The sequence below is a fragment of the Mobula birostris genome, chromosome 14, assembly GCF_030028105.1.
Source record: "Mobula birostris isolate sMobBir1 chromosome 14, sMobBir1.hap1, whole genome shotgun sequence".
Classification (NCBI taxonomy): domain Eukaryota; kingdom Metazoa; phylum Chordata; class Chondrichthyes; order Myliobatiformes; family Myliobatidae; genus Mobula; species Mobula birostris.
This window is the reverse complement of record NC_092383.1, coordinates 94,374,828-94,401,077: the sequence shown is the minus strand read 5'-3', so window position 1 is coordinate 94,401,077 and position 26,250 is coordinate 94,374,828. Positions and strand designations below refer to the sequence as shown.

General features: G+C 48.5%; 1 protein-coding gene across 5 annotated transcripts in view; it reads left to right on the top strand.

Moving 5' to 3' along the window:
• The window catches only part of LOC140210122 (TRAF3-interacting JNK-activating modulator-like), a 60,392-nt gene that overhangs the window by 17,221 nt on the left and 16,921 nt on the right, over positions 1 to 26,250 (top strand). For all 5 annotated transcript variants that reach the window (XR_011889161.1, XM_072278970.1, XM_072278971.1 and 2 more), the window contains 9 exons: positions 9,437 to 9,509; positions 11,064 to 11,088; positions 13,199 to 13,228; positions 13,968 to 14,063; positions 15,033 to 15,104; positions 18,258 to 18,398; positions 20,416 to 20,553; positions 22,050 to 22,194; positions 23,678 to 23,740. Coding sequence is in view for 4 of the 5 variants with exons in the window: in XM_072278970.1 (XP_072135071.1) it covers positions 9,437 to 9,509; positions 11,064 to 11,088; positions 13,199 to 13,228; positions 13,968 to 14,063; positions 15,033 to 15,104; positions 18,258 to 18,398; positions 20,416 to 20,553; positions 22,050 to 22,194; positions 23,678 to 23,740 (783 nt within the window). In the remaining variant the exon portion in view is untranslated. The remainder of the gene's footprint in view (positions 1 to 9,436; positions 9,510 to 11,063; positions 11,089 to 13,198; positions 13,229 to 13,967; positions 14,064 to 15,032; positions 15,105 to 18,257; positions 18,399 to 20,415; positions 20,554 to 22,049; positions 22,195 to 23,677; positions 23,741 to 26,250) is intronic.

Genomic DNA, 26,250 nt, shown 5'->3' with positions numbered 1-26,250 from the left:
GGAGGTTTGGGGAGCGGGGGGATTTTGATGAGGATTGGGGGAGTGGGGGGATTGAGGAGATGATGAGGAGGTTTGGGGGAGTGGGGGGATTTTGATGAGGATTGGGGGAGTGGGGGGATTGAGGAGATGATGAGGAGGTTTGGGGAGTGAGGAGATTTTGATGAGGTTTGGGGGAGTGGGGGGATTGAGGAGATGATGAGGAGGTTTGGGGGAGTGGGGGGATTTTGATGAGGATTGGGGCAGTGGGGGGGATTAAGGAGGTTTCGATGTTTGCAGGAGTGAGGGGGGAATGAGGAGATGATGAGGAGGTTTGGGGAGCGGGGGGATTTTGATGAGGATTGGGGGAGTGGGCGGATTGAGGAGATGATGAGGAGGTTTGGGGGAGTGGGGGGATTTTCATGAGGATTGGGGCAGTGGGGGGGATTAAGGAGGTTTCGATGTTTGCAGGAGTGAGGGGGATTGAGAAGATGATGAGGAGGTTTGGGGAGTGAGGAGATTTTGATGAGGTTTGGGGGAGTGGGGGGATTGAGGAGATGATGAGGAGGTTTGGGGAGCAGGGGGATTTTGATGAGGATTGGGGGAGTGGGGGGATTGAGGAGATGATGAGGAGGTTTGGGGAGCAGGGGGATTTTGATGAGGATTGGGGCAGTGGGGGGGATTAAGGAGGTTTCGATGTTTGCAGGAGTGAGGGGGGATTGAGGAGATGATGAGGAGGTTTGGGGAGCGGGGGGATTTTGATGAGGATTGGGGGAGTGGGCGGATTGAGGAGATGATGAGGAGGTTTGGGGGAGTGGGGGGATTTTCATGAGGATTGGGGCAGTGGGGGGGATTAAGGAGGTTTCGATGTTTGCAGGAGTGAGGGGGGATTGAGGAGATGATGAGGAGGTTTGGGGAGTGAGGAGATTTTGATGAGGTTTGGCGGAGTGGGGGGATTGAGGAGATGATGAGGAGGTTTGGGGAGCGGGGGGATTTTGATGAGGATTGGGGGAGTGGGGGGATTGAGGAGATGATGAGGAGGTTTGGGGGAGTGGGGGGATTTTGATGAGGATTGGGGGAGTGGGGGGATTGAGGAGATGATGAGGAGGTTTGGGGAGTGAGGAGATTTTGATGAGGTTTGGGGGAGTGGGGGGATTGAGGAGATGATGAGGAGGTTTGGGGGAGTGGGGGGATTTTGATGAGGATTGGGGCAGTGGGGGGGATTAAGGAGGTTTCGATGTTTGCAGGAGTGAGGGGGGATTGAGGAGATGATGAGGAGGTTTGGGGAGCGGGGGGATTTTGATGAGGATTGGGGGAGTGGGGGGATTGAGGAGATGATGAGGAGGTTTGGGGGAGTGGGGGGATTTTGATGAGGATTGGGGCAGTGGGGGGGATTAAGGAGGTTTCGATGTTTGCAGGAGTGAGGGGGGATTGAGGAGATGATGAGGAGGTTTGGGGAGCGGGGGGATTTTGATGAGGATTGGGGGAGTGGGGGGATTGAGGAGATGATGAGGAGGTTTGGGGGAGTGGGGGGATTTTGATGAGGATTGGGGCAGTGGGGGGGATTAAGGAGGTTTTGATGTTTGCAGGTGTGAGGGGGGATTGAGGAGATGATGAGGAGGTTTGGGGAGCGGGGGGATTTTGATGAGGATTGGGGGAGTGGGGGGATTGAGGAGATGGTGACGAGGTTTGGGGGAGTGGGGGGATTTTGATGAGGATTGGGGCAGTGGGGAGGATTAAGGAGGTTTCGATGTTTGCAGGAGTGAGGGGGGATTGAGGAGATGATGAGGAGTTTTGGGGAGCGGGGGGATTTTGATGAGGATTGGGGGAGTGGGGGGATTGTTGAGATGATGAGGAGGTTTGGGGGAGTGGGGGGATTTTGATGAGGATTGGGGCAGTGGGGGGGATTAAGGAGGTTTCGATGTTTGCAGGAGTGAGGGGGGATTGAGGAGATGATGAGGGGGTTTGGGGAGCGGGGGGATTTTGATGAGGATTGGGGGAGTGGGGGGATTTTGATGAGGATTGGGGCAGTGGGGGGGATTAAGGAGGTTTCGATATTTGCAGGAGTGAGGGGGGATTGAGGAGATGATGAGGAGGTTTGGGGAGTGAGGAGATTTTGATGAGGTTTGGGGGAGTGGGGGGATTGAGGAGATGATGTGGAGGTTTGGGAAGCGGGGGGATTTTGATGAGGATTGGGGAGTGGGGGGATTGAGGAGATGATGAGGAGGTTTGGGGGAGTGGGGGGATTTTGATGAGGATTGGGGCAGTGGGGGGGATTAAGGAGGTTTCGATTTTCGCAGGAGTGAGGGGGGATTGAGGAGATGATGAGGAGGTTTGGGGAGTGAGGAGATTTTGATGCGGTTTGGGGGAGTGGGGGGATTGAGGAGATGATGAGGAGGTTTGGGGAGCGGGGGGATTTTGATGAGGATTGGGGGAGTGGGGGGATTGAGGAGATGATGAGGAGGTTTGGGGGAGTGGGGGGATTTTGATGAGGATTGGGGCAGTGGGGGGGATTAAGGAGGTTTCGATGTTTGCAGGAGTGAGGGGGGATTGAGGAGATGATGAGGAGGTTTGGGGAGCGGTGGGATTTTGATGAGGATTGGGGGGGTGGGGGGATTGAGGAGATGATGAGGAGGTTTGGGGGAGTGGGGGGATTTTGATGAGGATTGGGGCAGTGGGGGGGATTAAAGAGGTTTCGATGTTTGCAGGAGTGAGGGGGGATTGAGGAGATGATGATGAGGTTTGGGGAGTGAGGAGATTTTGATGAGGTTTGGGGGAGTGGGGGGATTGAGGAGATGATGAGGAGGTTTGGGGAGTGAGGAGATTTTGATGAGGATTGGGGGAGTGGGGGGATTGAGGAGATGATGAGGAGGTTTGGGGGAGTGGGGGGATTTTGATGAGGATTGGGGCAGTGGGGGGGATTAAGGAGGTTTCGATGTTTGCAGGAGTGAGGGGGGATTGAGGAGATGATGATGAGGTTTGGGGAGCGGGGGATTGATGAGGTTTGGGAGAGTGGGGGGATTGAGGAGATGATGAGAAGGTTTGGGGGAGTGGGGGGATTTTGATGAGGATTGGGGCAGTGGGGGGGATTAAGGAGGTTTCGATGTTTGCAGGAGTGAGGGGGGATTGAGGAGATGATGAGGAGGTTTGGGGAGCGGGGGGATTTTGATGAGGATTGGGGGAGTGGGGGGATTGAGGAGATGATGAGGAGGTTTGGGGGAGTGGGGGGATTTTGATGAGGATTGGGGCAGTGGGGGGGATTAAAGAGGTTTCGATGTTTGCAGGAGTGAGGGGGGATTGAGGAGATGATGATGAGGTTTGGGGAGTGAGGAGATTTTGATGAGGTTTGGGGGAGTGGGGGGATTGAGGAGATGATGAGGAGGTTTGGGGAGTGAGGAGATTTTGATGAGGATTGGGGGAGTGGGGGGATTGAGGAGATGATGAGGAGGTTTGGGGGAGTGGGGGGATTTTGATGAGGATTGGGGCAGTGGGGGGGATTAAGGAGGTTTCGATGTTTGCAGGAGTGAGGGGGGATTGAGGAGATGATGATGAGGTTTGGGGAGCGGGGGATTGAGGAGGTTTGGGAGAGTGAGGAGATTTTGATGAGGTTTGGGGGAGTGGGGGGGATTAAGGAGGTTTCGATGTTTGCAGGAGTGAGGGGGGATTGAGGAGATGATGATGAGGTTTGGGAGAGTGAGGAGATTTTGATGAGGTTTGGGGGAGTGGGGGGAATGAGGAAATGATGAGGAGGTTTGGGGGAGTGGGGGGATTTTGATGAGGATTGGGGCAGTGGGGGGGATTAAGGAGGTTTCGATGTTTGCAGGAGTGAGGGGGGATTGAGGAGATGATGATGAGGTTTGGTGAGTGAGGAGATTTTGATGAGGATTGGGGGAGTGGGGGGATTGAGGAGATGATGAGGAGGTTTGGGGGAGTGGGGGGATTTTGATGAGGATTGGGGCAGTGGGGGGGATTAAGGAGGTTTCGATGTTTGCAGGAGTGAGGGGGGATTGAGGAGATGATGATGAGGTTTGGGGAGCGGGGGATTGAGGAGGTTTGGGAGAGTGAGGAGATTTTGATGAGGTTTGGGGGAGTGGGGGGGATTAAGGAGGTTTCGATGTTTGCAGGAGTGAGGGGGGATTGAGGAGATGATGATGAGGTTTGGGAGAGTGAGGAGATTTTGATGAGGTTTGGGGGAGTGGGGGGATTGAGGAGATGATGAGGAGGTTTGGGGGAGTGGGGGGATTTTGATGAGGATTGGGGCAGTGGGAGGGATTAAGGAGGTTTCGATATTTGCAGGAGTGAGGGGGGATTGAGGAGATGATGATGAGGTTTGGGGAGCGGAGGGATTTTGATGAGGTTTGGGGGAGTGGGGGGATTGAGGAGATGATGATGAGGTTTGGGGAGTGAGGAGATTTTGATGAGGTTTGGGGGAGTGGGGGGATTGAGGAGATGATGAGGAGGTTTGGGGGAGTGAGGAGATTTTGATGAGGTTTGGGGGAGTGGGGGGATTGAGGAGCTGATGAGGAGGTTTGGGGGAGTGGGGGGATTTTGATGAGGATTGGGGCAGTGGGGGGGATTAAGGAGGTTTCGATGTTTGCAGGAGTGAGGGGGGATTGAGGAGATGATGAGGAGGTTTGGGGGAGTGAGGGGGATTGAGGAGATTTTGATGAGGCTTGGGGGAGTGAGGGGGGATTGAGGAGATGATGAGGAGGTTTGGGGAGCGGGGGGATTTTGATGAGGATTGGGGGAGTGGGGGGATTGAGGAGATGATGATGAGGTTTGGGGAGTGAGGAGATTTTGATGAGGTTTGGGGGAGTGGGGGGATTGTGGAGATGATGAGGAGGTTTGGGGAGTGAGGAGATTTTGATGAGGATTGGGGGAGTGGGGGGATTGAGGAGATGATGAGGAGGTTTGGGGGAGTGGGGGGATTTTGATGAGGATTGGGGCAGTGGGGGGGGATTAAGGAGGTTTCGATGTTTGCAGGAGTGAGGGGGGATTGGGGGATTGAGGAGATGATGATGAGGTTTGGGGAGCGGGGGATTGAGGAGGTTTGGGAGAGTGAGGAGATTTTGATGAGGTTTGGGGGAGTGGGGGGGATTAAGGAGGTTTCGATGTTTGCAGGAGTGAGGGGTGATTGAGGAGATGATGATGAGGTTTGGGAGAGTGAGGAGATTTTGATGAGGTTTGGGGGAGTGGGGGGATTGAGGAGATGATGAGGAGGTTTGGGGGAGTGGGGGGATTTTGATGAGGATTGGGGCAGTGGGGGGGATTAAGGAGGTTTCGATGTTTGCAGGAGTGAGGGGGGATTGAGGAGATGATGATGAGGTTTGGGGAGTGAGGAGATTTTGATGAGGTTTGGGGGAGTGGGGGGATTGAGGAGATGATGAGGAGGTTTGGGGAGTGAGGAGATTTTGATGAGGATTGGGGGAGTGGGGGGATTGAGGAGATGATGAGGAGGTTTGGGAGAGTGGGGGGATTTTGATGAGGATTGGGGCAGTGGGGGGGATTAAGGAGGTTTCGATGTTTGCAGGAGTGAGGGGGGATTGAGGAGATGATGATGAGGTTTGGGGAGCGGGGGATTGAGGAGGTTTGGGAGAGTGAGGAGATTTTGATGAGGTTTGGGGGAGTTGGGGGGATTAAGGAGGTTTCGATGTTTGCAGGAGTGAGGGGGGATTGAGGAGATGATGATGAGGTTTGGGAGAGTGAGGAGATTTTGATGAGGTTTGGGGGAGTGGGGGGATTGAGGAGATGATGAGGAGGTTTGGGGGAGTGGGGGGATTTTGATGAGGATTGGGGCAGTGGGGGGGATTAAGGAGGTTTCGATGTTTGCAGGAGTGAGGGGGGATTGAGGAGATGATGATGAGGTTTGGGGAGCGGAGGGTTTTTGATGAGGTTTGGGTGAGTGGGGGGATTGAGGAGATGATGATGAGGTTTGGGGAGTGAGGAGATTTTGATGAGGTTTGGGGGAGTGGGGGGATTGAGGAGATGATGAGGAGGTTTGTGGGAGTGAGGAGATTTTGATGAGGTTTGGGGGAATGGGGGGATTGAGGAGATGATGAGGAGGTTTGGGGGAGTGGGGGGATTTTGATGAGGATTGGGGCAGTGGGGGGGATTAAGGAGGTTTCGATGTTTGCAGGAGTGAGGGGGGATTGAGGAGATGATGATGAGGTTTGGGGATTGAGGAGATTTTGATGAGGCTTGGGGGAGTGGGGGGATTGAGGAGATGATGAGGAGGTTTGGGGAGTGAGGAGATTTTGATGAGGTTTGGGGGAGTGGGGGGATTGAGGAGATGATGAGGAGGTTTGGGGAGTGAGGAGATTTTGATGAGGATTGGGGGAGTGGGGGGATTGAGGAGATGATGAGGAGGTTTGGGGGAGTGGGGGGATTTTGATGAGGATTGGGGCAGTGGGGGGGATTAAGGAGGTTTCGATGTTTGCAGGAGTGAGGGGGGATTGAGGAGATGATGATGAGGTTTGGGGAGCGGGGGATTGAGGAGGTTTGGGAGAGTGAGGAGATTTTGATGAGGTTTGGGGGAGTGGAGGGGATTAAGGAGGTTTCGATGTTTGCAGGAGTGAGGGGGGATTGAGGAGATGATGATGAGGTTTGGGAGAGTGAGGAGATTTTGATGAGGTTTGGGGGAGTGGGGGGAATGAGGAAATGATGAGGAGGTTTGGGGGAGTGGGGGGATTTTGATGAGGATTGGGGCAGTGGGGGGGATTAAGGAGGTTTCGATGTTTGCAGGAGTGAGGGGGGATTGAGGAGATGATGATGAGGTTTGGTGAGTGAGGAGATTTTGATGAGGATTGGGGGAGTGGGGGGATTGAGGAGATGATGAGGAGGTTTGGGGGAGTGGGGGGATTTTGATGAGGATTGGGGCAGTGGGGGGGATTAAGGAGGTTTCGATGTTTGCAGGAGTGAGGGGGGATTGAGGAGATGATGATGAGGTTTGGGGAGCGGGGGATTGAGGAGGTTTGGGAGAGTGAGGAGATTTTGATGAGGTTTGGGGGAGTGGGGGGGATTAAGGAGGTTTCGATGTTTGCAGGAGTGAGGGGGGATTGAGGAGATGATGATGAGGTTTGGGAGAGTGAGGAGATTTTGATGAGGTTTGGGGGAGTGGGGGGATTGAGGAGATGATGAGGAGGTTTGGGGGAGTGGGGGGATTTTGATGAGGATTGGGGCAGTGGGGGGGATTAAGGAGGTTTCGATATTTGCAGGAGTGAGGGGGGATTGAGGAGATGATGATGAGGTTTGGGGAGCGGAGGGATTTTGATGAGGTTTGGGGGAGTGGGGGGATTGAGGAGATGATGATGAGGTTTGGGGAGTGAGGAGATTTTGATGAGGTTTGGGGGAGTGGGGGGATTGAGGAGATGATGAGGAGGTTTGGGGGAGTGAGGAGATTTTGATGAGGTTTGGGGGAGTGGGGGGATTGAGGAGCTGATGAGGAGGTTTGGGGGAGTGGGGGGATTTTGATGAGGATTGGGGCAGTGGGGGGGATTAAGGAGGTTTCGATGTTTGCAGGAGTGAGGGGGGATTGAGGAGATGATGAGGAGGTTTGGGGGAGTGAGGGGGATTGAGGAGATGATGATGAGGCTTGGGGGAGTGAGGGGGGATTGAGGAGATGATGAGGAGGTTTGGGGAGCGGGGGGATTTTGATGAGGATTGGGGGAGTGGGGGGATTGAGGAGATGATGAGGAGGTTTGGGGGAGTGGGGGGATTTTGATGAGGATTGGGGCAGTGGGGGGGATTAAGGAGGTTTCGATGTTTGCAGGAGTGAGGGGGGATTGAGGAGATGATGATGAGGTTTGGGGAGTGAGGAGATTTTGATGAGGTTTGGGGGAGTGGGGGGATTGAGGAGATGATGAGGAGGTTTGGGGAGTGAGGAGATTTTGATGAGGATTGGGGGAGTGGGGGGATTGAGGAGATGATGAGGAGGTTTGGGGGAGTGGGGGGATTTTGATGAGGATTGGGGCAGTGGGGGGGGATTAAGGAGGTTTCGATGTTTGCAGGAGTGAGGGGGGATTGAGGAGATGATGATGAGGTTTGGGGAGCGGGGGATTGAGGAGGTTTGGGAGAGTGAGGAGATTTTGATGAGGTTTGGGGGAGTGGGGGGGATTAAGGAGGTTTCGATGTTTGCAGGAGTGAGGGGTGATTGAGGAGATGATGATGAGGTTTGGGAGAGTGAGGAGATTTTGATGAGGTTTGGGGGAGTGGGGGGATTGAGGAGATGATGAGGAGGTTTGGGGGAGTGGGGGGATTTTGATGAGGATTGGGGCAGTGGGGGGGATTAAGGAGGTTTCGATGTTTGCAGGAGTGAGGGGGGATTGAGGAGATGATGATGAGGTTTGGGGAGTGAGGAGATTTTGATGAGGTTTGGGGGAGTGGGGGGATTGAGGAGATGATGAGGAGGTTTGGGGAGTGTGGAGATTTTGATGAGGATTGGGGGAGTGGGGGGATTGAGGAGATGATGAGGAGGTTTGGGGGAGTGGGGGGATTTTGATGAGGATTGGGGCAGTGGGGGGGATTAAGGAGGTTTCGATGTTTGCAGGAGTGAGGGGGGATTGAGGAGATGATGATGAGGTTTGGGGAGCGGGGGATTGAGGAGGTTTGGGAGAGTGAGGAGATTTTGATGAGGTTTGGGGGAGTTGGGGGGATTAAGGAGGTTTCGATGTTTGCAGGAGTGAGGGGGGATTGAGGAGATGATGATGAGGTTTGGGAGAGTGAGGAGATTTTGATGAGGTTTGGGGGAGTGGGGGGATTGAGGAGATGATGAGGAGGTTTGGGGGAGTGGGGGGATTTTGATGAGGATTGGGGCAGTGGGGGGGATTAAGGAGGTTTCGATGTTTGCAGGAGTGAGGGGGGATTGAGGAGATGATGATGAGGTTTGGGAGGAGGGATGAGGAGGTTGAGGGAGTGGGGGATTGGGGAGTGAGGTGATGATGTTGAGGTTGGGGAGTGAGGAGATTTTGATGAGGTTTGGGGAGTGTGGGGATGGGTGGAGATGAGGAGGTTGTGGTGAGTGATGAGAGGTTTGAGGGGTGTTGGGGGGATTGGGGGATGAGGATGAGTGATTGGGGGAGTGGTGGGTGGGATTTTGATGAGGATTGGGGCAGTGGGGGGGATTAAGGAGGTTTCGATGTTTGCAGGAGTGAGGGGGGATTGAGGAGATGATGATGAGGTGTGGGGATTGAGGAGATTTTGATGAGGCTTGGGGGAGTGAGGGGGGATTGAGGAGATGATGAGGAGGTTTGGGGAGCGGGGGGATTGAGGAGGTTTGGGAGAGTCCGGAGATTTTGATGAGGTTTGGGGGAGTGAGGGGGATTAAGTAGATGTTTGGGTTGATGTGGGAGCAGCACATAGACCAGTGTGGACACTACATATGAGCAGCTGGGATAGTTGTAGCTGAATGTTTAGAAAGGGTGTGCATCTCTGAATCACTGTCTATCACTTCGTTTGTGAACAGCAACCCAGGTCCCGCCAGCGGACAGCGGTGGATTCGGAAATGTGTCCCAGAAGGAAGCAAGCCAGCAGACAGAGTAAGTACCAACTCCCCCAGTGTGAACTGTTATTTGGGCTGGATCTCAGCTCATTTACCTTGTGTCCAGTATTTATTCCAGTTAAAACACCTCAGAAAGCAACGGGGATGGTAAGATGTCGGTGCAGAGTTTGAACAAGTATGGGGGGGGGGGGGGGCGCGGAATCAGTTCCATCACATTCCTGGACTTTGATTCCATTGAGTGCTGGGGAGGGACTGTCCGGGTCCCAGCCAGCGTCTGGGACCACAGCTGAGTTTCTACCCTTGATTCTTTACCTCCTCCTACACGGCGGTCAAAGAAAGAAAGAAAAACAATGAGTTTTATTGGTCGCACGTACACCGAAACGAACAGTGAAACGTGCCGCTTGTGTCAGCGACCAACACAATCTCAGGGTGTGCTGGGGGCAGCCCACATCTCTGGCACCAGCAGAGCACACCCACACCTTACCAGCTCCAACCTGTACGCCTTTGGAATGTAAGGGGAAGCCAGAGCATTCTGTGGAAATCCGCGCGGTCACAGAGAGAATGTACAAACGCCTTACAGACAGTGGCGGGAATTGAACCCCCCCCCCATCCCCGGTGCTCTAAAGTGTTACACTATTCACTACTCTCCCGTGGTGCCTCCCCCCTCCCACTCTCATCCCTTTACTGTACCTCAAGGCAGGTCAGATTCTGGTCACAGGTACAGGTATGGGTTTATCATTGTCACCAGTACCGAGATCATCCCAATACATCCATCCCCACCTCAAGATGGCAACATCCACCATCAAAGAACCCCAGCATCCACCTTCTCTCAGCTACCGTCAGGAAGGAGGCACAGAAGCGTGAAGCCCCACACCACAACATTCAAGAACAGCTACTTCCCTTCAGCCATTTCATTCTTGCACCTAATCGCAATGTCCACATTTCATCAAAGTTAAACTCATGTTGTTCTAATTGTGTGCTTTCCGGTAAAGAGTGTGTGCAGTTTATGTTTTTCTGGTGAATGCTGACTATATAATACTGTATGCCTACCATGCTGCCGTAAGTAAGTTTTCATTGTGACTGTGCATGTAGGGATTTACACAAACTTGACTTTGAGTTGGAGCTACAGTATAAAGTCTAAGTTTGTGTGCCATTTGGGCAGATAACATATATACACTGAGGCAGTAAATACTACCCTCTCCTTGGCATTACGGGGCGGTAAAGAAAAGAGCCATCAGGACCGTCACAGAGGCTGCTGAGCAAGTCTCCGGATGGCTCTGGACCAAGAGGTCTGACCCGTGGGCACAGGCCAGGGCCAGAGCACCCTGCTGGGTCGCCTGGACGAGGGTATCTGATGCTGAAATACCCGACCCCAGGCTACACCGCTGATGATGTGCCCAGCACATCTGCGGATGTATCTGAATGCAGAAACAGATGCCACTTATGTTGGGGCAGCACCCTAGCAGAGGGTCCTGATGTGTAGCTGACATTGGTACACAGTCCACAGCTTAGCATCTCCTGCAGCAGGTACTGTGACTCACTCTCTGCCCATCTACTGCCTTTAATGCTCTTGTTGTATTTTCCTTTGCAGATGCGGAGTCGCAGTTCTGGATCAGGTGAGGAAAATTTGCAGCAGTCTTTGTCTACGAGGCTTGGTGTCCCTGTCTGCTGCAGTAATGTGCCTGTGCTTTGGGTGTCATTGTGGGTACAGGGTGAACGTATTTCACCTGGTCACTGATGTGTGGAAAGGTTGATCGAGCTGGGGTTTTGTTCTTTGGAGCAAAGGAGGATGAGAGACAACTTGACAGAGGTGTATAAGATTATAAGAGGCATATTCAGAGTGGACAGCCAGAGATTTTTCCCAGGGCGTCAACGACAAAAACCAGAGGACATCCATTTAAGTGAAGGAAGGTTTAGAGGAGATGTTAGAACGTAGAACACTACAGCACAGTTCAAGCCATTTGGTCCAGGTTATTATGCTGACCTTTTAACTTACTCTAAGATCAAACTAACCCTTCCCTCCTACAACACACACAGAAAATGCTGGTGAACGCAGCAGGCCAGGCAGCATCTATAGGAAGAGGTACAGTCGATGTTTTGGGCCAAGACCCTTCGTCAAGACTAACTGAAGGAAGAGATAGTAAGAGATTTGAAAGTGGGAGGGGGAGCGGGAGATCTGAAATGATAGGAGAAGACAGGAGGGGGAGGGATGGAGCCAAGAGCTGGAAAGTTGATTGGCAAAAGGGATACGAGGCTGGAGAAGGGAGAGGATCATGGAACGGGAGGCCTAGGGAGAAAGAGAAGAGGGGAGGGGAGCCCAGAGAGTGGAAAGCAGGCAAGGAGTTATAGTGAGAGGGACAAAGGGAGAAAAAATGGAGAGAGTAAAAAAGGAAAAAGAAACAAATAAATAAATAAATAAATAAGGGTTGAGGTGCGAAAGGGAGGAGGGGCATTAACGGAAGTTAGAAAAGTCAATGTTCATGCTTTCAGTTAGTCCTGATGAAGGGTCTTGGCCCGAAACGTCGACTGTACCTCTTCCTATAGATGCTGTCTGGCCTGCTGCGTTCACCAGCAATTTTTGTGTGTGTTGCTTGAAATTCCAGCATCTGCAGATTTCCTCATGTTTGCCTTCCCTCCAACGTAGTCCTCCATTTTTTAGTCACCCACGTCTGTCTAAGAGTCTCTTAAATGTCCCAAGTTTATCTATGTCTTCCACCACTGCTGGTGGTATGTTCCACGCACCCACCATCCTCTGTGTGAAGAACTTGCCTCTGACATTTCCCCTTGGTATTAACCATTTCCACCCTGGGATTTCCCTTTGGTATTAACCATTTCCACCCTGGGACAATTATTGGAGGTAGGTTTCTTTTTAACACAGAGTGGTAGGTGCCAAGGTAGAGGCAGAAACGTTATCAACCCACCTCTCCAGAAGCCACCCACCACCTCCCAGCTTCGAACACTAATCTGAAACTCTCACTTCCTCATCTGCCTATCATCTCCTCCTCCCCAGATCCACCCATCACCTCCCAGCTTCAAACACTAATCTGAAACTCTCACTTCCTCATCTGCCTATCACCCATCACCCCCAAGCTACTGACACCATTCTCTCACCCCTCTCACCTGGATCCACCCATCACCTTCCAGCTCTCGCTCCACCCCATCTCTCCATCTCTTCATACCAGCTGTGCTTCCAGTCCAGATGAAGGATCTCGACCTGAAACATCAATTGTCCATTTTCTTCCAAAGATGCCCCCTGACCCGTTGAGTTCCTCCAGCATCGCGTGCGTCCCTCTGCATTGTTGTAAAAATCCAACTGGCTTGTAGGGAAATAGATCTGCAGTCCTGTCCTGGTCTGTGGACTCGGGTCCACATCCGAACTCAGTGTTGGCTCTTCTTCACCCCTGGTAAGGGGCCATCCTCAGTTCCGGAGCAACTGGGCTCAACCCTCACAACCTGTGGGTGGATAAAGCAACTCCAGTCACCAATAACTACTGTAAGTGGCACACACAATTGAGGAAATTAAACTTCTCAACTTTGGTTGCTAGGGGGACAAACTGAACACTACCTGGAGTGATCTTCTCAGTAGGATGGATGGGAGAGGGCTTGGTCTTTTAAGGACTGTTGGAGACTAGGGGCGAAGTCTTGCCAGCAGTGTGGTCTTGATGGATTTAAATCAAAATTTAATTTTGTCTCCCTCACGAAATTCCTGCATTTTATGTTTTTCAGGAGATCAAGCAACTGTCAGAGTATCTGAAGGTAATTCATCTGCCATCTAACTCTGAAATTCAATGCAAAGTTAGATATAATATAATTAAAAATGTAACTACTGACATGTCTAACAGCCAGTGATCGCCTTAGTCTCTTTTTTTGAGTTGACCCTGTTGGACATTGTTAATGTGGTATGCTGCAAGTCTGATTCACTGGTTCATTGGTGGACAGTGAGGAAGCCGTGTGGACTCCGTCGTAGCGAAGATTAAGGCCTCAAGCCGTGGTGTCGCCTGTTTACAGCCACCCAGAAGGGAGGCAGCAGAGTCAGTGTGCTCCACCAGCGGAGGTGTGGCATGGCGTCCAAGCTAGAGTCGGTGCTGCCCCCTAGTGTTCACTCAGCAGAAGACCAGCTGCATTGTGCTCAAGTGTAGATTTCTGCAACATTCATTGACTCAGGGTCCTGAACTACATTTTTTGGTGTGACTGTATTATACTGCTATCTTATATGTGCTATATGAGCTTTGAGCTGTGTATGACTGTGTTGGTACTGTATGTTGCAACTTGGCTCAGGAGTAACATTGTTTCATTTAGCTGTATTCATGTATGGTTGACCGACAACTAAACTTAACCATCTTCAACTATGAGTGAATTCTTTAATTTAGTTTATCCCTGTTTGAAGATGCAGCTCGATGTAATCAAGTGGGTATAGGATGTGCTTGAAATGCAGTGCGGCTTGATTGTTGAGCTGGAGGGCTTGTACTGACTCTTAGGCATCTCTCCCCGGCAGGAAGCTCTGCACCGTGAGGTGATGCTGAAACAGAAGATGGCAGTCCTCCAGCAGCTGCTTGCCACGCTCCTGCAGGCTGCAGAGAAATCGTGGAAGGTAGGAATCGCGTGGTTGCCATTTGCTGCTTGTCGAACCGAGACTCATAAGACTATAAGGCACAGGAGTAGAATTCAGCCATCTGGTCCATTTGAATCTGCTCCGCCATTTCATCATGGCTGATTTATTATCCATTGCAACCCCATTCTCCTGCCTCCTCCCTGTAATCTTTGATGCCCTTTCTAATCGAGAACCTACCAGCTTCCAGTTTACATGTACCCAATCACTTGCCCTAACACATCTATCTATGGCAATGAATTCCACAGATTCACCACTCTTTGGTCAAAGAAATTCCTCATCTCTGTTCTAAATAGACATCTCTCCAATATGAGGCTGTGTCTTCTGATCTTAGACTCTGCCACCATAGGAAACATCCTCTCCAGATCCACTCTATCAAGGCCTTTCAACATTCGATAGGTTTCAATGAAATCGCTCCATCATTCTTCTGAATTCCTGTTAATACAGGTCCAGGGCCGTCAAACACCCCTCATATGATAAGCCTTTCAATCCTGGAATCATTCTTGTCAACCTCCTTTGAACCTTCTCCAATGTCAGCAAATCCTTTCTTAGATAAGGGGTCCATTGATGGTACATGAATGGTCTTTGGATGGTCTAGGGATGATGTGTGGATGGCCATGGATGATCTGTGGATAGTTCGTAGATGGTGTATGAATGGTGAATAGATGGTCTGTGGCTGATGTGTGGATGGTCTGTAGATGGTCTGAGGATGGTCTGTAGATGGTCCATGGACAATCACTGAGTCACAAATGTCAGATTGAATCCATGTGAACCTCCAAAATCTGGGTTGCATTTCTGCTGGAACCCAATCCCATTGTTACAATGCTGGTGTAAACACGGACAGAATCCCCACAGCCTGTAGCTGAGATTAATTCCCCAGGGCTGGACGCATAACCTGACATCACACTCTACTTTGCTTGGTCTATACTCACCTGTAAATTCTCATTTCAGGTACAACTGAACGATGATTCGCTGCGCTGCAAACTGCAGTCACTGGAGACTCAGTTACACACCTGGGCGCAGGTAGGGGAATTCATTGTTCAATGAGGGAATTTTTCAAGGTTGTTGAATGAAAAGTGTGTGCGTGTGAAATGAGGCTTTCTGTTGTACCCTGCAGCCAGAAATAAGTACAGAAAAAAAATGTGCAGTTTCCCACAACGATGGGAAGTCACGCACGAGGGGACAGATAGGGTAAATGCAAGCAGGCTTTCTCCACTGAGACTACAACCAAAGGTCGTGGGTTAGGGGTGAAAGATGAAAAGTTTAAGGGGAACCTCTTCATTCAGAGGGTCATGAGAGTGTGGAACGAGTTGCCAGCGCAAATGGTCCATGCGAGCTCGATTTCAATGTTTAAGACAAGTTTGGACAGGAACATGAACGGTAGGGATATGGAGGACTATGGTCCCGGTGCAGATTAAATGATTGGCCATGGACTAGATGGGCTGAAGGGCCTACTTTTGTACTTTTCTATGACTCTATGGAACAGTAGAGTTCCATAACAGTAAACTGTGGATGTAGAAAGAAGACAACAGAGTTCAACTGCCGAGCTGTAGATTTTATTCAGAATGAATGGATATTGTTTTATTATTGTCACATGTACCGAGATACAGGGAGAAGTTTTTATCTGTATATCATCAGATCATTCCATACTTTAGTAAACTGAAGTAGTAGAAGGGAAAACAGTAACAGAATGCAGAATAAAGTGTTACAGTTACAGAGAAAGTGCCGTGCAGGCAGACAATAAGGTACAAGGACTATGACAAGGTAGATGGTGCGATCAGGAGTAATCTTTATTGTAGATGAATCTAAAACATTTTATTTAAGAGATTTTTATCAAGAGAATTTTACACTGTGTGCAAAACATTGTATGTCTTAAACAGCATTTAATTCAAGAGTCTGATTACAATGTCAAGTCCAGTTAATTGCTGTATCAGAATCAGGTTTATTATCACTGTGTAAAAATCTTAAACACTTATGTATTGCTAGGGTGCCTAAGACTTTTACACAATACTGTAGTAATTTTATGTATTGCACTGTACTGCTGCCACAAAAAAAAAACAAATTTCATGACATACAGTATGTGAGTGATGACAAATCTGATTCTGATATGGGTCTCTATTGTGGACTGAGAGTGGGAAGGGGGCAGGGAGAGGGGAATCATGGTCGGGAAAAGGGGAAGGGAGAGGAGAGGGAGTGGGAAGCACCAGAGAGACATTCTGTAATGATCAATAAACCAATTGTTTGAACCAAATGACACCAAATGGTGTCTGAGAGCTGGGTGTGTTGGCACTCACACCACCCCCTGCCCCTGGCACTCCTTCTCTGCCACCTGCCCCACACCCCTCCCCTAGCACTCCACACTCACCATACCCAACATTCTTTGCTCCCACCAGATTTACAAACACTCTCTCCGCTCCACATTGACAAATAGAGCACTGTGCACCACAATCTTGTTGTCTTGAGCTATGCCAACAAAGTTCTATTCTGTTGTTAGGATTTTGTCCCGGTACTAGATAAATATGGGGATAAATGTATTTCCCGCACTCGCTCAGACAATGGGCTTCACAGTCCCTCCATCCTCGGTGTGAGAACATTCTCTATAACCCTCCTCTCGTTCTCCAGCCAATAACTTTAAATCCCAACCCCGCTGGTTGTTCCACCATTCTTTCTTGAGAAGTTTATGCTGATAAGGTACTTTACTGGGTAGAAATGTAAATCAGAGGTCTAACAATTTTTATGAGACCTCATGACTGAACATAGATCAGAGAGCTAACAATTTCTATGAGACTACATTTTCTATGATTGTTTTTGTATTTTGTAAGTTTCGAGGTCATTTTCTAACCCTGTATCCATGTGAGATTTCACTGGGTGCTCTGGTTTCCACCCACATCCCAGAGTTAGTTGGCCCCTGTAAAGTTAAGCTTTCAAAGGAAGAAAGGAAGGTCGATGGATGCACATCACAGGCTTACAGGGGAAAGGGAACACTCACAACACGCTGGAGGAACTCAGCAGGTCGGGCGGCATCCGTGGAAACGATGAGTCGACGTTTCGGGCCGGAACACTTCGTCAGGACTGTAGAGGGAAGGGGCAGAGGGTTCCGCCTCCTTCAACTCCCCGTTGTGCTTTCCCCTATTCCTTCTTCACCTTTCCTGCCTATCCCCTCCCCCACCCCTTTATCTTTCCCCTTACTGGTTTTCCACCTGGAACCTACCAGCCTTCTCCTTCCCACCCTCCCCCCACCTTCTTTGTAGGGCCTCTGCCCCTTCCCTCTTCAGTCCTGGCGAAGGGTTCCGGCCCGAAACATTGACTGATCGTTTCCACGGATGCTGCCCGACCTGCTGAGTTCCTCCAGCATGTTGTGAGTGTTCCTTTGATCCCAGCATCTGCAGATTATTGTGTGATTACAGGGGAAAGGGAAGGGCAAAGGGACAGAGCCATTGCTTTTCTGGCTGCTAGGTTGGATTTAATGGGCTGAATGTTGTGGAACACTACAGCAGAGAACTAGGCCCTTCGGCTCAGCTAAGTCCCCCTGAACTATTATCCTGCCTCGTCCCATCTACCTACAACCTGGACCATAGCCCTACAATCTATGTATCTATCCAAACTTCTCTTACATGTTGAAATTGAACCCACGTCCACCTGTTACCCTGGCAGCTCGTTCCACTCTCTCACCTTAAATATTTCACCCTTAACCTATGACTTCTAGCTCTAATCTCACCTAATCTGCTTGCATTTATACCATCTGTACCCCTCATAATTTTGTACACCTCTTTCCAATCTCCCCTCAATCTCCTACATTCCAGAGAATAAATTCTCCCTTGGAGGGTCAGACACCCTGAGCCAATAGGCTGGTCCTGGACTTATTTCCTGGCATAATTTACATATTACTATTTAACTATTTATGGTTTTATTACTATTTAATTATTTATGGTGCAACCGTAATGAAAACCAATTTCCCCCGGGATCAATAAAGTATAACTATGATTATGACTAAAGTCCTAATCTATTCAACTTTCCCCTATAACTCAGGTAGTGTAATTAGTAAGTAGAAGAAACAGCTTGGAAATGGTGCTAGTAGCCAGTAAGTAAATGAATGACCTTCAGTGTTCATAATGCCTGTCTCCCTTTCTTCTCCCCCCTGGTGCTACATGGAACACCTCTGTTTTTCTCCAATAGAATCACTCAAAAGACAGTGTCAAGGAAAGCATGATCGAAATGCAGGAACAGAAACTCAAGTATGAGAGCATGGCCAAGGAATCACTCCAGAGAGCGATCGAGGAGAAAACTACGGCAGAACAAAGTCTGGACAATGTCAAGGTGAGTGGCAGGTGTGGAGGGTTCAGGTACAGCTGGTGGTGCTGAGAAAGGCCCAGCAAAGAGAGCCACGATCAGACTGAGCTTAGCTCACAACAGAGGAGCAGATACTTCCTACCGTGATGAGAAATCACCTGCACTTCAGGCTCACAGTCAGGTTCATTATCACTGACTTATCCGGCGTGAAATTTGTTGTTTTTCAGTAACAGTATAGTGCAAAGACTAAAATTCCTGCAAATTGCAGACAAAAAAGGAAACAATAACAAGGCAGTCTTCATGGGTTTATGGACTGTACCAAAATCTGTTAGCAGAAGGGAAGAAGCTGTACCTAAAACACTGAGTGTATGTCTACAGGCTCCTGTACCTCCTCTCTGATAGTCATCAGCATCATCATTATGTGCTGTGTCATATGACATGGACAATCATGATTGTTCTTGAGAAACTTTTCTACGCAGAGGTTTTCCATTACTTTCTTCTGACAGTGTCTTTACAAGACAGGTGACCCCGGCCAAGATCAATACCCTGGTGTCAGTGGTCACGTAACCAGGACTTGTGATATGCACCAGATGCTCATATGAACCATCTGCCACCTGCCCCCATGACTTCACATGACCCTGATCGGGGGGGGGGGGGGCTAAGCAGGTGCTACACCTTGCCCAAGGGTGGCCTGCAGGTTAGCAGAGGGACAGGCCCCCTTACATCTACTTTGGTAGAGACGTACAGTATCTCCACCCTGACACCCATAAAAGTAGCAATAAGGAAAAGGCGTGTCCGGGAATTTGGGGGTCCTTAACGATGGATGCCGCCTTCTTGACATACCACCTCTTGCAGATCCTCGATGGTGGGAGGGTTGTGCCTGTGATGGAGCTGGCTGACTCTACAATCGTCTGCAGCCTCTTGCGATCCTGTGCAGTGGAGACTCTGCAACAGGCTATGATACGACAGTCAGAGTGCTCTCCACCAATAGCCAATGGAAATTTACCAGTGCATTTTGTGATAAATCGAATCTCATCAGCTGCATCAACGTTGCATTTGCTAAAGTCAGCAGCCAAATTACTTTTCAAAAGCACAACTCTAAAGTCAAAGTACATTTATTATCTACCTGATTATATGTCTGCGGCATACAACACCGAAATTCATCTTCCCACAGGCAGCCACGAAACAAAGAAAGCCATGGAACCCCCCCACCCACGCAAAAAAAAAACAAACTGCACAAACAGCAAAAAAATAAGAATGACAAAACACTGAATACAAAACAGAAAATCGAAAGAGCCCTGGCATATTCAGTTTAATCTAGCGCTGTGCCTTTTGTTATCTGCAAGCTGCCTCAGTCAAAATTGACCAAAATAGCATAAGAAAAGGGGCCACTGTAAACACATTAGTTCGTGCTAATGCCACACCGAGCTGAAGGAACTGTATGAGCTTGAATTTTCAAATAATTTTAATTAAAGCAAAAGATTTAGAACACAGAAAAGTACAGCATATCACAGGCTTTACAATACTGACTAGTAATCTACGCCAAAATCAACCTAATGCTTCCATCCTGAATAGCCCTCAATTTTTCTTTCATCCTTGTGCCTACCAAGAGTCTCTTAAAAACCTTTATCATATCAGCCTTTCCACCATCCCTGGCAGGATGATTCAGCTATGTAAAAAAACTTACCTCTGTCATCCCCCCTATACTTTCCTCCAATCACCTTAAAATTATACTCCCTTGTATTCACCATTTCCACCCTGAGATAAAAGTCTCCGGCTGTCCACTCTATCCACACCTCTCAACATCTTGTACACCTCTATAAAGTCTCCTCTCATCTTCCTTCACTTGAAAGAAAAAAGCCTTAGCTTGCTCACCCTATCCTCATATGACACGCTCTCTAATCCAGGCTGCATCCTGGTAAATCTCCCCTGCACCCTCTCTAAAGTTTCTGCATCCTTCCTGTAATGAGGCAATTAGAACTGGGCACAATATTCCGAGTGTGGTTGGTAAAGGTGGGTTAACGCTGAGTGTCTGTGATTGCAGAGATCGCTGAGGGAAGAGGAACAGGAGTCTGCCCACTGGAAAGAGTCGTATCACAGGGCGATGGCTGAGTGTGCTGAACTGACAGCCCAGTGCTCAGAGACTACCGATCGACTGCACGTCATAGAGAGCAAGCTACAGGTAACGTTCTGTCCGTGGACCCTGACTCCTCCACTCTGAAAGCATAAATGAAAAGTAACAAAATTGTCATACAGTCATATAGCACAGAAAAGGGCATTTTGGCCCAACATTTCCATGCCAATATCTATACCAGTATCCACATGTCTGTTCTATCACCTGTAGCACTGTCCACGTGACAATACCACTATCTAAACCATAATCCACATGTTCATACCACTACCTATATTATCCACATGTTCATACCGCTACCTATACCATTATCCACCTATCCATACCTGTATCTATAGCACCACTTACCATTTACCACCACTTGCTCTATTGGCTATTGAGTCTTGCCAATTCAAATACACATCCCCATACTTTTTAAGTGCCATTGAGAGCCTCTGATGGCGGATCTTGACCCGAAATATCTTATATCCTTCTCTTAATTCATGTGCTTCTCAGTAACTTCATTTCTAAAATCATTGACAAATCTCCTGATGTCCAAAAATCTCCTGATTTTGTATACACACACACACACACACACACACATATATATAAAATATAAAAAATAGATAAATTACTATAAATAAGTAGTGTAAAAATAGAAATAAATAAATAGTGAGGTAGTGTTCATGGGTTCAACTTCCATTCAGAAATCTGAAGGCAGTGGGGAAGAGCTGTTCCTGAATCATTGAGTGTGCATCTTCAGGCTCCTGTACCTCCTCCCTGATGGTAGCAATGAGACGAGGGCATGTCCTGGGTGATGGGGGACCTCAATGATGGACGCTGCCTCTTTGAGGCATCACTCCTTGAAGATACCCTGGGTGCTATGGAGGAGTGCTATTGAGTGGAAGTAACCGGATGGGTGCAGGAGAGATTCCAACAACCACCCATACTGTTTGTGGCCAGTTCCCAGCCCAGGATCGCTGAACTCACTGGCCAGTACAAAACTGAGGTCTGTGAAGGACCACTTCAACTAGGTATGCCAAAGATGAAAAGCCATCAATCTCTCTTTCGTTCTCCACAGATACTACCCAGCTTGGCGGGTATCCCTAACATCTTCTGTTTTTAGTTCAGATTGCCGGCATCCCCTTGTGTTTGGAGACACCAGACACGGAAATACTGGAATCTGGAGCAACAATATTCTGGAGGAATTCAGCATCTGTGATGCTGCTTGACCTGCTGAATTGCTCCGGAACATTGCTTGCTACTCCATTGTATTTTGTTCGCTTTTCACATTACTTTAAAATAATTGGTCAGATTATTTTTTCATTGGAGGTGAATAAACAGTCGACATTTTGGGCCGGGACCCATCATCAGGTCATCCTGAGTCCTGATGAAAGGCCTCTGCCCGAAACGTTGACGCTTATTCCCCTCCGTAGATACCGTCTGACTTGCTGAGTTCCTTTAGCACTTTCTGTGTGTTCTTCAAGATTTCCGGCATCTGCAGAATCTCTTGTATTTACTTTTTTTTTTATCTTTCTCCCTCATCGCTTCATCGCTGTTTTTCCCAGAGAGCAGAAAGTGATGGTACGGCACTCAGGAATTTACAGAGCAAATTGGAGACTGTTGAAAATCAAACCCAGGAACTCCTGAACCAAATCGAAGCCTTGAAAGAAGACAATGAACTCAAGCAAAAGCAGCTTCTAATCAGCAGAGGTATGCCTGGATTGGGAATCAGCATCAAAATCAGGTTGATTATCGCTGACATATGATACGAAATTTGTTCTTTTGTGGCAGCAGCACAGCACAAAGTCATATTGCAGAAACAGTGCAGAGAAAATGACTAGTGAGTTGGTGTTCACAGGCTTCATGGACTGTTCAGAAATCTGATGGTGGAGAAGACGATGTTTCTGAATTGTTGTTTGGGCTGCTGAGCCTCCTCAGGAAGCAGGCATGTCCTGGATGGTGAGCGTCCTTAGTGATTGATGTTGCCCTTCTTAAAGATGTCCTGAATAGTTGGGTGAGTTGAGCTCGGTGGAGCTGGGTGAGTCCATAAACTCTTTGCAGGCTCTAGCGATCCTGCGCAGTGGAGTCTCCATACCAGGCGGTGATGCAACGAGTCAGAATGCCCTCCACGATTCAAGTGTAGAAATTTGCTGGAGAATTTAGTCACATACCAAATCTCAAATTCGTAATAGAAGTGCAGGCGTGCATCCTTCATGAATGCATCAGCGTGCTGGGTCCAGGACAGATTTTCTGAGATATTGACAGAGGGGAATTGCCATATTTCTTTAGTCTCCTGAGGAAGGAGAGGCATTGGTGAGCTTTCTTGACCATGGACCAGGACAGACTGCTGGTGACGTTCACATTTAGGAACTTGAAGCTCTTGACCTCAGTACTATTGATGTAGTGAGACACTGAGCTGCCCAGTGTGTGATAGCTGACACTGTTAACAACACACACACCTGACACCATTAACAACACACGCACCTGACGCCATTAAAAACACACACCTGACAGCATTAAAAACACACACCTGACACCATTAACAACACACGCACCTGATAGCATTAACACACACACCTGACACCATTAACAACACACGCACCTGACACTATTAAGAACACACACCTGACACCATTAACAACACACACACCTGACACCATTAATAACACACGCACCTGACAGCATTGACACACACAAAATGCACACACACCTGACACCATTAACACCACACACAAAATGCACACATATCTGACACCATTAACAACGCACACACCTGATACCATTAACACACACAAAATGCACACAAAACTGATACCATTAACAACACACACAAAATGCACACAACTGACACCATTAACAACACATACACCTGACACAATTAACAACACATACACCTGACACCATTAACAACCCACACACCTGACACAATTAACAACACATACACCTGACACCATTAACAACACAAGCACCTGACACCATTAACAACACACACAAAATGCACACATAACTGACAACATTAACAACACGCACACAACTGACACCATTAACAACACACAAAACTGACATGATTAACAACACACACAAAATGCACACACAACAGACACCATTAACAACACACACAAAATGCACACACAGTTGCTGACACTATTGTACTGTGAGTGGGGAAAATAATAATTGATGTTCTTTCCTGCAGCTGAACTACAAATAGCCGAAGAGCAACAGCAAAGAATGGCTTCTACAATAATGAACCTTCACAGTAAGTACAGATACCTTCTGTAGTGTGGTCAACAAGTAAATGTGCAGAACCTTCCAAAAAACAGGCTCAGCATCTTCCAGAGACACAAGAGATTCTGCAGATGCTGGAAATCTTGAGCAACACACACAAAATGCTGGAGGAGCTCAGCGTGATCTGCAGCATCTACGAAGGAACAAACATTTTGGACCTGATGAAGGGTCTTGGCCCGAAACATCAACTATCCATTTCCCTCCATAGATGCTCTTAGATATGCTCATGGGTGATAGAAAAATGGAGGGCTATATAAGAAGGGTTAGATTGATCTTAGAGCAGGTTAGAGGGTTGGCACAACCTTGTGGGATGAAAGGTGTGTAATATTCTATGTTTTATGTTCATACCAACCTAAATCCATACTTACAGTCCATGGTGGACACATGGGGCAGAGGACAGACCAATTTTCCTTTTACTTATTAGGTTTCTGATGAATTCACTTGGGTGTGAGTGCGACTGGCCCCTGTGGTGATACTCACCAACCCATTGCATCGTATCATACAGTATGGATAATTTTTGCCTTGCTTTGGGAAGAGTTCAGAGCTTGGATACTACTTCAGGAGCCCAGCAAATGCTGCTCTGTGACCTCGGTGATCACTGCTAGTTACTGCCAGCTGGGAGTTGTAATGTTAGTCTTGGTGATTAGGGTTAGCTATTGCTAGTTGGGACCTGGATTGATGGCCTCAGAGATATCTGATGGTTACTATTAGGAGTTGGGACTTTGGTTAGTGTGATTGGGATACTTACTGCTCCATGGGAGAATTTTTGCAAAATTTAGTGAGAATTTCTTTATCAGGTGGTGGTAAGGGCAGATACATTAAGAACATTTAAGATACTTTTAGGTAGATACAGGGATGATAGAAAACTGGAGGGCTGTGTGTGAAGAAGACAATGGGAAACCACGTAGAAACATAGAAAACCTACAGCACAATACAGGCTCTTCGGCTCACAAAGCAGTGCCGACAAGTCCTTACCTTAGAAATTACCTAGGGTTACTCATAGCCCTCTATCTTTCTGAGCTCCATGTACTTGTCCAGGAGTCTCTTAAAAGACTCTATCATATCCGCCTCCACCATCATCGCTGGCAGTCCATTCCACGCACTCACCACTCTCTGCATAAAAAACTTACCACTGACATCTCCTCTGTACCTACTTCCAGGCACCTTAAAACTGTGCCCTCTCATGATAGCTATTCCAGCCCTTGGAAACAGCCTCTGACTATCCACACGATCAATGCCTCTCATCATCTTATACACCTCTGTAGAAAAATTTGCCAAGAACAATCATGGTTATAAGGCAATAACATATAGGAGCAGAATTAGGCCATTTGGCCCATTGAGTATGCTGTATCATTTAATAATGGCTCGCTCATTTTCCATCTCAGTCATGGATGGAGAAGGAAGACCATGATCGCCCATGTCATATGACACATCACATAATGATGAAGATGATGTGTGAGGGAAAGGTTAGATTGATCTTGGAGTAGGTCAAAAGGTCAGCTGAAAAGCCTAAACTTTTGTTCTACGTTCTATGTTAAATGATATCATGAGCTTACAGAACAGGGAGCCAATGTCATGGAATGTTACATTTTGCGGGGTCATCAAGGGAATGGCGGCGTAAGGAAAAGGTCTCTCGACAAAAAAGAAGATAAACTGCCCCATAATCGAATTTAGACAAATACTTAATATTGCATAACTACATTAATAAAAGGGGCAAGGATGATATCTAAGAACAAGATTAAAAAGTCCGCTCCGAAGGCTGATAAACATAAAGAGACGCAGCAAGGCGACGGGCCTAGCTCCCCCACGGCAAGCCAGGACGGAGATAATGAGGGGGAATCGGTGACTCTGTCCTTGATTCTCGGAAAGATTCGCGAGTTCCGACAAGATAACAGCAAACAGCTGGAAGATATTAAAGGAGAAATAGTAAAAACTAACTCGCAGATAGATGAAGCTGAAGCGAGGATTGTTGGAATTGAAGAGAAGCTACAAAACGCAGAGGAGGTGATAGCAGAAATGCTGAAGCTGCAAGACCAGCTCCAGTGGAAACTAATAGATCAAGAAGGCCACTCGAGAAGGGAAAATGTGAGGATTTACGGAGTTCCCGAAGGAACTGAAGGTAAACCTGGATTGATGATTCCCTTCGTGGAGAAGCTACTCAGAGAGAACCTTGATATACCGGCCGCAAAAGACCTACAGATAGAAAGAGCTCACCGCGCGTTGGCACCAGAGCCTCCAGCAGGCGCCCAGCCCAGATCGATTCTGGTCAGATTTCTCAGTTACAGAACGAAGGAAGAGGTGCTTAAACGGGCATGGCAAAAGAAAGGTTTCATGTGGAACAACTGTAAAATCAGTTTAGACCACGACTACGCACCGGGGATTCTTGCCAGACGGAAGGAATATATGGAAACACGGAGAGTCCTGAAGGAAAACAACATCAGATTCCAGACCCTGTATCCAGCTCGGCTGAGAGTCTTTTAC